The 13729-nt window shown below is 40.6% G+C and overlaps 1 protein-coding gene across 7 annotated transcripts in view; it reads right to left on the bottom strand.

The window, feature by feature from the left end:
• Window positions 1–6214: 6214 nt before the first annotated feature.
• The window catches only part of rgs12b (regulator of G protein signaling 12b), a 44202-nt gene continuing 36687 nt past the window's right edge, over window positions 6215–13729 (bottom strand). For 4 of the 7 annotated variants that reach the window (XM_082535436.1, XM_082535437.1, XM_082535439.1 and 1 more), the window contains exons 10-19: window positions 12820–13002; window positions 12268–12418; window positions 11847–11941; window positions 11508–11720; window positions 10967–11040; window positions 10735–10861; window positions 10555–10651; window positions 10379–10449; window positions 8583–8754; window positions 6215–8233 (exon numbers count right to left, since the gene is read on the bottom strand). In XM_082535436.1, coding sequence (XP_082391562.1) covers window positions 7623–8233; window positions 8583–8754; window positions 10379–10449; window positions 10555–10651; window positions 10735–10861; window positions 10967–11040; window positions 11508–11720; window positions 11847–11941; window positions 12268–12418; window positions 12820–13002 — 1794 coding nt within the window. In that variant the 3' untranslated portion in view covers window positions 6215–7622. The remainder of the gene's footprint in view (window positions 8234–8582; window positions 8755–10378; window positions 10450–10554; window positions 10652–10734; window positions 10862–10966; window positions 11041–11507; window positions 11721–11846; window positions 11942–12267; window positions 12419–12819; window positions 13003–13729) is intronic. The other 3 variants (XM_082535440.1, XM_082535442.1, XM_082535441.1) reach the window with 3 other exon arrangements.

The raw sequence follows: 13729 nt of genomic DNA on the forward strand, positions 1-13729 counted from the left end.
ACTGCTGGTGCCAGAACAACAACTTACATTTATTTATCCTTAGGCATCCTAATTGCCTCCTCCGAGGAGGTCGTCGTGTTGTTGTTGTTGTTGTTGTTGTTGTTGTTGTTGTTGTTGTTGTTGTTGTTGTTGTTGTTGTTGTTGTTGTTGTTGTTGTTGTTGTTGTTGTTGTTGTTGTTGTTGTTGTGTTTAGTTTTTTGGTAGTTTACCTGCATCCGTGCCTGTCATCATCTGTCTGTAAACACTATAGCTCGAAAAGTTTTAAATGAACTCTGAAGTGGGGTCATGTTAATACTTCGTTACAGTTTGGCTTACATCCACCAAGGTCAACTTACTGATTGGTCGAAAAATTGGCAAAAAGTTTTATAACTCAGAAGCTAAGATTCTTACAGGTGTGTATTGTCATCATATTGTGGCTTACCAAAAGTACCTTTTTACAGTATGTCAAATTTGACCTCTAACCTCTCCTTTGGTATCAAAAGACTGATTTAAAGGTCAAAGAATTAATAATAATATTTTTTTAAACAAACTATAAACTGTGTTTATTACTGCCACTGATTGTATTGAAAACTGAGTAAAAGGAATAATATAGTCTCATGTTACTGATGTTACTAAATCTCATGTTACTTTGGACCTCAAAGAAGAGGTCAAACTTTTATCTTTTATCTTTATCACTATTCTCAGTGTTGTACTGCCTTTGTTTGTATCAGCAGCATTTAGGAAATTATACTGGGTATATTTTAGTATGCATCTAAATTTAGCACATTTAACACCTGACCCCATTTACATATTACACATGTGCATTTCTCTCATGTTCACCCCAAAATGCATTATTTTTACTGTACTGTACATTTCTTAAAGAGTGTTTAAAAAGAATAAAAAACTAAAGTAATATATATAAAACACAATACTATTCCCTTTATAACTGCCTTGGTGGAGACTTGTTCTCTCTGAGAGCTTTTTGTGATGTTAGGGTTTTCTCTTTTTTTATTTTTTTTAATGGCACCCAATTTATTTATTTTTTAAATTATACACATGAACACGATCACTCACCGTGGTTAGTTTGTCATCTGTAAAGTTTTTTTTTCTCTGGAGCTCTAGAGGAGCTTGGTGAAGTCTGAGTAAATAATTGGATGATGTTATCTAAAGCTGCATTGTAGGAAATGTAGTCTGAAATGTTTGCAGACTGTGACTCACTGGGGACTAAAAATCAGAATACATTTCAACATGTGCCGCCCTTCAGCCCTATCATGAGTTTTCTTTAGATAGCATCAAAGAAATCAGGAAATCATCACATTAGCCAAACTTTCACTTTAGAAGGTCGACTTTTAAACTTTACGAAACAGCATATTTCTGACGCTTGAATAACTATTGTTGTTGGAACTGATTCATTGCTCAGCTTTATCATTTATGTCTTATTTTTGTACATACGATTGTGAAATTATCATACTAATGTTTAAAAGAAGATTTTTTGTCTATTGTTGATTTTTTTTTTTTGTTTATTATCTTGTTATTCATCTGTCCTGTTGGAAAGATCCCAAAATCCTGATTATAAAAAAGAAAGCCGTTTTTCAGCTCTTTATCAAACCAAAGTTTAGCTAGCAAAATATTATGTGGCAACACAGTAAATGGATGTAGCCACTATGGAGGCTCACAATGGTTTGTTAACTTCCATTTGTATTTGGACCTGTGCCATCAGTTTTTATTTATTTTTATTTTTTTAGGAGATGCAGTGAGCAAGTGGTTCTGACTAAGAGGCAAGGACACTGCAGTTCATATCATGAGGTAGCCTGGAGGACACTCTGCCTTAATTCTCTATTTATCTCTATTTGGAACCCCAATTTCAAGTTATTGTGTAACTAACTGTGTAAAATGTAAATAAAAACAGAATACAATGATCTGCAAATCTCCTAAATCATTTTTTTTTCCACAGCAGAGCATTAAATCATTAAACTGAGAAAAAGTACAATTGTAAGAAACTCAGGTCTGTAAAGTATCAGTGCTCTTTTCATCAAATTCAAAATGAGCTAATATTTTCTGACTATAAATATAAATAAATATTGATATATTTTTATCTTCTACTGTGAATAAAATATGGGTTTATGAATCAAATCAAAAAAAGTGTTTGAGGCCATAAATTCAGCGAGCTATAGGATCATTTTCTGTTACATACATTATATACAACTGGGCTTCTTTTGCATCCCCCTGCTGGCCGTTAGAAAGAATGCAAATGTAAGACACATCTGCACTGGTTTCTCTTTTTAGACGCAGAAGCTAAATCCATCTTTTAAACACAGTCTGTTTGGCATAATAGCTAAATTATGACCACTGCCATTAGTAAGTGTCATCTAGAGCCTGTAGGGTGACATTAGTATCAATGTTCAGCCCATGTAGCTGTTAAGGATTCATACTTTTTTGTACTGCACACAGAGATAATCATATATTAATGAGTCAGCAATAATTTTAAATTGCAACTTCTTTATATTCTACAATGCATTGTCATTAAAACGATCAAAAGCTTTATGTGAATACTTGTAATCAAACCACAACCAAAAGCTGCCAGTGGAAAAAATATTGGCATTTGATATGTGGGAAAAAAGTGTGAAATAAGTATTTGTGCTTTAGTACATCGGCAGTGTGAGCATATAGCCACCGCTGTGCTGTAAATGCTGTGTATGAGCACACAGTATGGAATTGGGACACAGCTTTGATTAATCTCAGGCTGCCATCCACTAATAGCAGCCCTCAGTAGGGAGGTCTGAGAGCAGCTGCACAGTTGTTGACACTGGGCCCTTAGCCTCCACTTTCAAACTGAGACAATATTTCAGCTGCTGTAGAGAACATCCGCATGGTGTGAGTCACGGACAATGACCGCAGCCCAGACAGTCTGTGAACCAGCCAAACGCTGGGCTCCTTAAACAAAAGTTGCTTTCAGTTTGCTCCGGTCGATCTGCCCTTTGCCCTCACTGTGCTCCACCTGTCTCTTGGCTTTGTACATGGAGGGCAGCTCTGAAGTCTGGTACACTGCTGACCTCATCCTGCTGCCTCGGCACCGCAGCTCTAAAGCCACACCTTCCCATTTCCTGTCTAGCTCTGAACCATGATGGCCTCGCAGGTCAAGGGACCCTCTGCAGGTTGGCCTGGCGTCTTCTGCGTCACAGCTGTGCTCAATTTTGTCCAAATCCAAGGCTCGTTTTGGAGTTATGTGGTTAGAACGAGAGGAAGGCGATTTGGATTTGCGGCGTGAACGAAGAGGTGGTCTCGGTGGAGGTGGAAGAGGAGGTGATGGAGCGATGGGTGGGTTGGAAGTTGTCCTTCTGTTGGGCATTTTAAAATCCCCTCCACCTCTTTCCCTTCCTCTTCCCCTATGTCTGTCTTTACCTGAGGAGGAAGAGGCTGCTTTTAAAAGACAAATGGATAGAGGGAGAGATGGAGGAGAAATGGCCAAGCACTCAATGCCACTGCAAACACCCCACATGCAGGAAACACTCAGAGGAAACTCAAAATGCCATGAATTTCTTGAAAAGAGTGTGCAGCAGAGAGAAGGCGAGAGAGATAGAGAGAGCTGGGAGGCAATAGGAAACAAAGTGAATGTGACAGATATTCCCATGCTGGCTGTTGGCTATGACATCATGGGAAAGATGGTTAGATGGCAAATACTCTGTGTGCATCTGTGCGAGTGTAAAGACCCCGACTTTAATGCGGGCTGCTGCCATCTACTGGCCACAAGAAGGAGGGACACACGTTCTCATTTGTTAAAGGTTGAGTTGAATTTGATGAGTCGAACTTTGTGTTTAGCACCAGTTAGCAAAAAAAGAATATCTAAAGACAAGCATGGGAAGTTTAAAAACTTGCTTTTGAGTCTTTCAGGATTCATTTTACAAGAAAAGCAGGCTGCAGTGGTCCAGTAGTTCATCTCTTTGCAACTCCACACCACCCCTTGACTTTTTTTAAGTTAAATTACTTGAAGCATTTGATCAAGCTTCAAACATCAGCCGAAGAAACTTTTTTCACGTTGTACTCAAGAGTTTGCCGACACAGCTGATTTCACTTATTGCCTGATTAGACCCGTTCTCAGTCCCATGTGATTCATGTGACAGCCCACTCCCTCTGCTGTCAGCTTCTCTGTACTTGTTAGGGAGAAACTGCACCTTTGCCATTTTACTCCTATATGCAGCTGTGATGTATAATTCTCAAGAGCGCTGGCTGAATTAAACCTGAATAGAGTCTAATCAGTGAGAGTGACTGAAAATACCTGTGTGAAAGGCCTTGATTGATTGTGGGCTGTTTTGAATATTCCACTGAATTACTTATTAATACCGTAATAAAGCAAATACATGAAACACTTTAGGACTCGGGAGCTCTGTAACTAGGACCAAGACCTGCATTAATATAGCGGAGTCCTTGTTGTCCCAGCTCTATTTAAAAAAAAGGGGGTTTACTTGTTTTTCTCTCTTCATCTCGCTGCCAGTCTAGATTTATTTACTTTTATTTAAACTGAAAATCCCACTGAGATCCAGTTTCCCCTACAGGGGAGACCTGACCAAGGTAGCAGCCATACAAACTCAACAAATGCAACAAAAACAACATAAAATGAAGGTTTTGCAACATAATATAGAACAAAAACACTACTGGGACTCTGAGAAAAATGTCCGTGTGTCCTTCAGCGTGTTCCTTAAGATGCTTTTAAATTCAGGCCTAGATATCAGTATGTTTAAGATGATTATATTCATTTGAGAAGCACAATGAGGAGCAAATATTTTTAGCATATGGACATGGACCCAGCATGAGCCATTGAATTTAAACCCATTATTCATATACCAGCTTCTGTAACCAAACATTTCCCAGTTAGCGTGACAAAAGAGGACTCACCAGGTCCTGTGCTATGAAAACAAGAATTACACCCACAGATTGGTTTGCTCAGAGAACTAGATTATCCCCATGTTCACAGACACAGATGCTTGTTTTTAATCCCTTTTATCAATGTCTACTCTATCAGCAGAGGCCTCTGGTAACTACTTTAGAAAACCAGAACTCCTCTGCCTCATACGTCTCACTTGGACGGTAACTTGATTTAGAGTGGGCATAAAGTGAAACAGGCAATTGCAGTTCATCTCTCTGTTTCAATATAGACATGTTTTTCTAAATGATCATGACCGGTTAAATAAAAATCAGTCTCTGCTGTCGTCACATGTTAACCCCGGAGGAAACGCAAACACAGCGAACAACAATGAAGAATTATTCTAACGATAACCACGACAGAATAAGATCCTCATGTGATGTGAGAGATGCACAGATATAGACGATCTTTCTAAGTAAGCGCATGCATGTGTGAAGTGTGTAAAATGAGCATCGGTGTATGTATGTGTGTGTGTGTGTGTGTGTGTGTACGAGGAAGAAACAGGACCTGGTTTTGTTTGGTGACTACCAAATAGCCCAGCATGATAAAGCTTGCTTAACAAGGCATTGAGCAGAGGGGAACCCATGCATAGCTAATAACCCAGTCCTCCAAAAATCCTTTGTACCCCAAAACAAAAGCCCTGTCCTTTTACACACACACACACACACACACACACACACACACACACACACACACACACACACACACACACACACACACACACACGGCAACAGAGAGAGGAGAGGAATATCAAGTACGATAGGAGAGAAATTATACAGATGGAGCGAAGTAGACAGAGGTCAACTAAAGGATCTGTTGTATTTTCTTAGCTGTAATAGAAAAGAATCTGAATAGAGTAGCTGTCAGCGATTTCATGAATTTAAAAACTTTAAGTCTAATGACCTGAAATACAAACAGAACTTTTTTCCTGGGCGTGGAAGAAGTGCTCAGATCTTTCACTAAAGTTAAACTATTAATTCAACTATATAAAACACTAGTAAAAGACTAATTACAAAATTAAAATATGCTATCATTAAATGTTTCTTAACTGTGAAAATAAAGCCTTTACGTCACATATTAGTTCTCATGTCAGATTTAAACAAACTCAAAAGGTTGCTTGAGTTATAACACTATTTTGATGGCATTCCCAAAAATTCCCTCTTCCGGGATTTTTTTTTTAACACTGTCCCAATTTTTGTGCCTTCTAGCTGGAAAACCTCAGAGGCGCACACTCGAAATACATCCAACAAATCGGATATTATTGAAACTCTGAGAAAAGAAAGGAGGTCGCTCACGTAAGAGTTCAACACAGAGTTTAACCTCTAAAACATTTATTAGATCTATTTACAGACAGTACAGTTCGCTGAACAGAACAGAGGAGAATTGATTCTTATTGTGACACAACTGAAGAAACAGTATTGCAATTCAACAATGACTACAGCAATATGGTGGCTTCACAAAGTAGACTATATACAAATTAATACTTTTAACTGATAGAAGGTAATTTTGAAGAGGAGGAGAGATGAAGTGATATACTCTCGATGATACAGAAGCCATATTAAAACCTTCGGCAGTTTTTACGGTTTTGACTCATTTGTACAATTCTACTTTCTACCACAGCCTCTGCACAGAAGCGACAGCTTATCGATCTGTTGACTGAACATGAAATGACGAAGAAGAAGAGTGAATTGTTCTACCACAGAAGCTTCTGGATCGTTTGGTCAGAATGCAAGACTGGATGCACGAGCACTCGCGTCCTGTTTTTATTTTCTGTGAGAAATGCCTGAGGTGAGAGAATAGGTGTGGAAACCCAGAAGTTGCTGTGCTTTAAAGAGAGTCTGAGTAAATGTTACTTCTGCATACTCTACCCATAATGAGATCAAGCCTGCTGCATGCTCAAAAGCTTGTAATAAGTTCAAATATCACATGGCTCACTTGTAAATCTGAAATGTGCTGCAGCTGGATCTGACTCTTAATAGATATGAACTGTTTTCTGGAAAGATGGCAGTCACAGTGGCTGCTTGAAAAGTTAAAGAGAAGAAGTGAGAGTAAAATTTTTTTTTTTTTAAAATGTGGAGAGTCTTGTTTATAATTGGCTAAAGTGCATTGTTAGAATCTGTACATTGAGGGGCTAGAGGATGAAGTCTGGCACCGGCTATAACCATTTCATCCTCAACCTGCCCTCAAGTTTTCGTCTCCAGAAAGAAATCCACAGCAAGTCTGCTCAAAAGTTCACACAGATGCACACCATGCAGACAAAGTTCTAGGGAGAAGTTCTGTTCAAGCTTAATGCATCCGTTCTTCCTCACTTTGTGTGCCTGACATATTTTATCTTAGATCTGTTGTTGACTCACAGTGGATTGCTGGACGCAAAGTAGGGATGTAGCACACACAGCACTTAATCAAGTCAACGTATTTACTTTGACTAAATGAACTAATTGTTGATCTATGCTATATTTTGTTTATATTAGTTGTGTGCATTTTTACACAGATCTGAGCGAAAATGCTGTGATGTGTAATAAATTGTAGAAAGTGATCTTTATAACTGAAAGTCACTGGATTATTTGGTTAAATGGGAGGAGGAGCTCTAGATGCATTTTGGACTGTTCAACAACAGACAAACAGCGGTCAAGTTCATACTGACTCCGGCAGGACTCCAGTTCCGCTTACAGTCAAGGTGGAAAGAAAAAAAAAGGAGGTGAAACTTTAAAGTTTAAAGAGTTCACACTGGGGGTGTACCTGAGCTAGGCCGACCATCCTGTGCTTGTGATTTGGGACGGGGGTGGGGTTTGCTGGGAAGGGAAGAGGGAGTGACGTAGTTGAGGCTGGGGCTGTTAATGTCCCCCTCGCCCACTAGAGTCAGATCGGAAAGAGTGTCCTCCTCCAGCATCTGGACTGATTCTCCCCTGCCAGAGTCCTGGAGGAGACCTCGCTGGGCTCCCTGACTTGGGTGGATGGGGGAGACTGTGCCAGGAAATGGAGGAGGTGGTCTGCTTCTCTCCCCTCTTCCACTCTCAGTGCCCATTCCAGAGTCCAAGCTCTGGGACTGATGGCTTGCATTAAGCAAGTGGGTGCCGCCTACTCCTCCTCCCCTGTTGCCTCCATTTGCCTTATTGCCCCGGTGACCGCTCCGAGGGAAGCTGCCGTTGTTGGAGTGATGAGAATTAGGGGTGGAGCAACTTGGTTCAGGGTTGTGGGGAGCAGGTGGAGTCTGGTTTGTTGCCACTGGTGACAGGCGCAGAAAGTCTGGGAGCTGCAGGTCGTTTTTGTTTAGCAGGCCTCGCTGGTCGTCTGCTCGGTTGCTCTGAGCTTTGGATATGAGGTCGAAGAACTCTGCAGGAACACACGCACACACAGAGCACAGCGCGCATACACACACAAACACGTGAAAGTGTGTACAAGTGTTTTCATTTACACAAATTTATAACCCATGTAACATCTTTAAAAAATACAGTAAACACTTTCATTTTCATTCAGTAAACATGCAGCATTGTGTGTTAATCAATTAGACAGGTCAAAGCTACATTCAGTATAAGCAGAGGTGACTGTGCTACATATAGTTAGCTTTGAAAGCATTTGGTGCTTCTGTAATATCGCAGACAGGCAAAAGGGTTAATGTAATCACAGCCACACAGCTACAGAAACAAAGGAGAGAGATAGAGGGAGGTTGTTCAGTCTTTACCTTCAGCTTCGTCTATATTAATCTTTTTCTGCTTTCTTTTCTCCGGAGCCTTATGGAGAGAGAGAGAGTGGTTGGGCAAGGGCTGGCTGCTTGTGTCAAGGCTGGGCCCAGCCCTGCCGTTTTCCCCTTGGGGATGGGCTGAACCGGCTTTCCCTGAAGGCCTGTCCTCCCCCTGGGAGCCACAAGGAGAGCGGAGCAGGGCATTAGAGCCCTGATGAATCATTGTGGAAGTATGGGAAACAGTAATGACAACAAGTGGGGACCAGTACTACTGATGGTGAGGAGGGTGACAAGTTGTAAATAAGATGTGTGATCAAAAGGTTTCAAAACTCTGGCTATAAAAAGCAAAAATCCGAGTTGTCTCTGTGTAAAGTGCTGCAACACTTCCAGCACTTCTGGTAGATTTAAATCACTCCTAAAAATTTCCCTTCTGAGTACTCGCATCTGGCTTTCTCCAACGTGCACTGGATTTTGTCAGGATTTGACATGTTTGTCTAGAATAGAGAACAAAGCTGACAGGCACCACATTTTAGGTTTTTCCATCCAAAGTTCTCCTTTTAACACCTCAGGATATTGCAGCAGAGCATGGATGGCCTGACCCTGGGGGACACAATTTATACACCATAAACTACTGGATGTGACACAATGAGGAGCATGCTCCTTTTTGTGCTTCTGACCGAATTCTTCAGGGTTACTGCGGGTCTGGAAAATACTCGATGGTCTGTGGGTCGGAGCCAGAGTCTGGCATTACCTGACATGGTTGTTTGACACAGAAGTTGAGTTTTGATTTCCATTTTTGTCCGAGCTCCATGGTGATACTGTCAGCAGGCACTTGCAAGGGGTCAGAAGGGAACTTCTAGGGAGAGATCTAAAAGTAGCAGAAGAACTGCAAGTAGTGCAGCGCTTTACAACGAGCTACCCTCGAATTTGTGTTAAAAATCTTTTTTTGCTTAATATTTTTAGAGTTCTGGTTCCTTGTAAAAACAATTTAATGGGCAGTGATTGACACGAGTTTCACTGATTTGGGGTGTTTGAAAAACAATTAAATGGGATCAAATCATCGGCTGTTTTGCGATAAAGAATCAATGACAGGTACTGGAAAAACTTCAGACATATGCAGTTGATCAAAGACAGCTGAGATGTTCCATTCAGACAGCCATAATGTCCATTGTGTGCACTAAGCATCATCAACGTGTAGGCTAACAGTAGCATACACCACAACACAAGAGGGACCAACTATCAACTACTTAAAGCTGCACTACTAAAGATTGAAGAATCAATAAGGAAGGCGATGAATGACCACTTCAGCTGGTCATCAAACCCCACTAGCTTCAAGAAACCCAGACAGCAAGTTAAAGTTCTACTGCCACCACGAACTACAACCCTTCAAGTGCCCAGAGTGAGTTTTTGAGGTTCCGATACCCGGCAAAAGCTCTATGAACACGAGCTCACATTGCCCAGCGGGTGGGTTTGTTATGGAAAAAAAGAGAACCAGAAACCAGAGAGAAAAGTTGATGATGCATTTGGCCACAGGCAGACCACAGTAATGGAACATTAGGAACCCTGACAGTGTGACGAGGTTATCTGCCCCACAGCAACAGTCCACATAGACACAGACACAGCCACATAATACACCTGCACATTTGTACCACATTGCAAACAGACATGGGTGATTGAAGACAGCAACAGAGACACTTAGTAGCGTGATATCATCAACCAGGCAGTGGAGACATTCGGTGGGTTATGGAACATTCCAGAGCAAGAAATTGGAAATAAGAAGCTGTAGGAGATCTTACTGTTGTTGATTGGTTTCTGCTTGTAGAAGCCGGGAGGTGACTCTTAGAGGGAGCTACTTTCTGTTTGTCTGCTGAACAACACCGGCGTACAGATACACATGCAAAAGGAATAAGAAATGAGACAGTTTTCACATTTGGTATTTACAGGAGAGTGTGTGTGTGTATGTGTTCCTCACCTTTTCCAGGAGAATGTTCTGCTACATCTAATACCACTCGAAGGCCGTCCAGGTTGGAAATAGGAAGACCTAAATCTAAAGGCTCGGACTCTCCACTCTGCATCACACAGACACAAATTCAATAAGAGTTTGATATCATTACCTACATGCCTTTCTGCAGTCTGAGGAGGAGTGACTTACAATGCGTGCCACCAAGTCAGAAAGGTGCAGGCCATATTTGGCCACAACAGGTCTCAGGACTTCAGTCACCGGCTTCGTAGGCTTCGCTTTCAGACCCACTGATCGGTTGATGGGAACCAAGTCCAGTCTAGATTAAAGGAATACAGAGTTACCATTCTGAAATAGCAACTTTAATGTAAACCAAGCTTTTAAAGTCAGAATGCGCCAATGTGGAACTGTTTTTGTACTGTACCTGAACAGGGTGCGCTTTTCTAGTCTGAGGTCCCGAGAGCACAGAGTCATACAGTCTTGGTCCAAAACAAGTGGCTGAGAAACAGAAAAATAAGCACATCAATCATTAAAGAAATCCGGCTAGTTGCATGGTCATAAAGGTTGACAGTTGTAGCTTCTTTAGGTAAAAATCGCCATGCTCACAACAAGCTAAAAAAAAGTACCTGACACGCTTTGAACATAGGAAGTTGATGTATGGTATTTCTAACATTTTGACAAATTGCTTCTTTGTTTGAGAGTGAATAAAAGTATTAAAGCTGTTCACCATGAATCCAAAACATTATCTTTAAATAGAGTAATATGCTAGTTTTATAAAGTGAGGATGAACTACTAGGCTGGAAGCTAATTAGTTTATCCTGAGCCCCATGTTAATTAAAAACAGACGAGAAAACCAAGCCAGACCTACTTTTGTTCGTTTGTGTCATGTGGAATTATTTTTGATTTGTATAGAAGCTTTGAAAAAAAGGATCTTTAAGACTGAACCATATCTAACAGAGTTTTACCTTCTCCCCTCCAACCAGGAAGAGGTCTATAGCTGCCAGGTTGATGCAGAGCTTCTCACAGATGCCCAACAGCAGGTCTCTGATGGACACACCTGCCCTCAGTGGCACAGAGCAACACGAGCCATCTGGCAATGTTATATTACACTGCCTGAAGGGGGCGCCGCCTCCTCCTCGCTCTGCTGACACTGACAATGCACTACGAGAAACATCACCCTGGGAGAAGAAGAAAAAGGTGAAAAGTAAAAACTCTGATTAAAAAAAAAAAGTTGTTATTTTAGTTTTAAAGGAGAAGCCGCTCCATGCTGATACGCATCTGATCATGTTTCTTTCCAGACTGACCTCATTCCTTCCCAACCCTGACGTCCCAAGCTCCAGGCTGGCTCCTGAAGACAGCGAACCCTGAGACTCACGGCGCCCATTGCTGCCAGCAAAGTCTAATAAAAAAACAAACCAAAAATATCATTAGTCGTGTCGAGAAAAAAACAGACACAATCATTTCAAACCTAAATTGACAGCAATAATCGAGCTTATGTAGAAAAGAGGGAAAAGACAAAATGAGTTTTATCTATATGTTTAATTTAGCAAGTTCTTTAGAATGTCAAATGCAAACAGCTTTTTGGGATCTGCACACAATCAGTTTTCGGTGACCTTTATGATGAAAAAGTAACTGTACGGCAACTGACATTTTCTAGAAATATGTTTTCCTTCCTGAAAACTCTTAATCTGCAGGAATTCAATGGAAAAAAAGAAAAAGACTGACTGTAGTTAAAGTCTGTCAGCTCTCGTTTCTTGGGCCCTTTGCCAAAACTCCTGTTTCGGGACCAAGAGAAAAACATCCCTTTCTTCCGATCTCCCGAATCATCTCCTCTGTCCTCATTTACAGATCGACCCGATTTGCTCTTTTTGTCCTCCTGTATGACACAAACAAAAACAAAGAAGAGCACAAACTGGTAAAAACATACAGAAGTACACAAATAATCAGAAAAAATAGTTCTTGTAATCCCATTACAGTACACAAAAGTGCAAATGCACAAGACAGCTGCTGATATTTTAGCCCACAAGTTATTTTTCTGACGTGCTCAAGATAGTTCACATTCCCTGGCCCACAATTTCTATCAATCCTTAATAATAAAAGGAACCCATTTGAATTTTACAATAAATGTGATCACAGTAGCCTCAACAAACTCCCGTGACCTTCTACGTCTATCAGGAGGGTCCAAACCACACTGTTTTTTTAAAAGTTAAGAACAAAGTTTTTGTTTCAAACTAAGCTCTGTTGCATTGCAGGGTAGAAAGCTTTTTGTTGAATTACCTTCTTGGGTGTAGAGAGGTTGGAGCGGTCAGACCCAGTGGTGCTGTGTTTGGAGGTGGGGCTGCTTGGGATGTGGTAAGGATCAGGCAATGGTCTGCCCTCAACCTCTGCCAGCATACACTCCTGGTACAGCAGAGACTTGAGAAACCTTGTGTAACTGTCAAACTTCATCAGGTTGAAAATCTAAAGGAGTGAAGAGAAAGGAAAAGGTGATGAGTGATCAAAAGAAAAGAGCAAAGCAAAAACGAAAGAAGAACAAAAGATTGTGCCCACAAGCAAACACTACAGAATACGGAGAGAAAACAAGAGAGGAGGAGGATTGTAAAGGTTAAGAAACAGCAGCAAAAACTGACAGAAGGAAAGCAAAAAAAGACAAGAGGTTCAACACAACAAAAAATAATTAAACTAAAATAAGATTATATTATTAGATCTGCAAGTCTATAAACCTAATGAATATTTATTACTATTTTTCTGGATTATTTTTTTTGGATGAACAGATGAAGAGGAAATGATGTAAGTATGTATGTTAGTGTTTATATGTTCAATTCAGCATTTGTATGTAAGTCTGAACCTACATCTTTCCTAAACAGTACCATGAGATCCTGGAAAAGATGTGATGTGTGATGTGCAAAAGTACAGAGGGTGCTGGTAGGAATGCCCTCCTAGCCTTGTGACTTTTATCTTAGTCTGAACATCTGAGCTGAGCTGTAGAAATCGATAGCGCTTTTCAGCAAATTCAACCCCTTCAGAAAATACACATTTATGAAGCCATTCGCATCCAAGATACTAGACAGCAATAAAAGAGAAATACTTGACCTTTTGGGCACTCAACACTGTTGCCCATTTTCAATAAGAGTTTGTTTTTCATTCAGTTTTATAAGTAATGACACGTTCATCCTTCTGGGAAATG

Source organism: Aulonocara stuartgranti, assembly GCF_965226115.1.
Source record: "Aulonocara stuartgranti genome assembly, chromosome: 6".
Classification (NCBI taxonomy): domain Eukaryota; kingdom Metazoa; phylum Chordata; class Actinopteri; order Cichliformes; family Cichlidae; genus Aulonocara; species Aulonocara stuartgranti.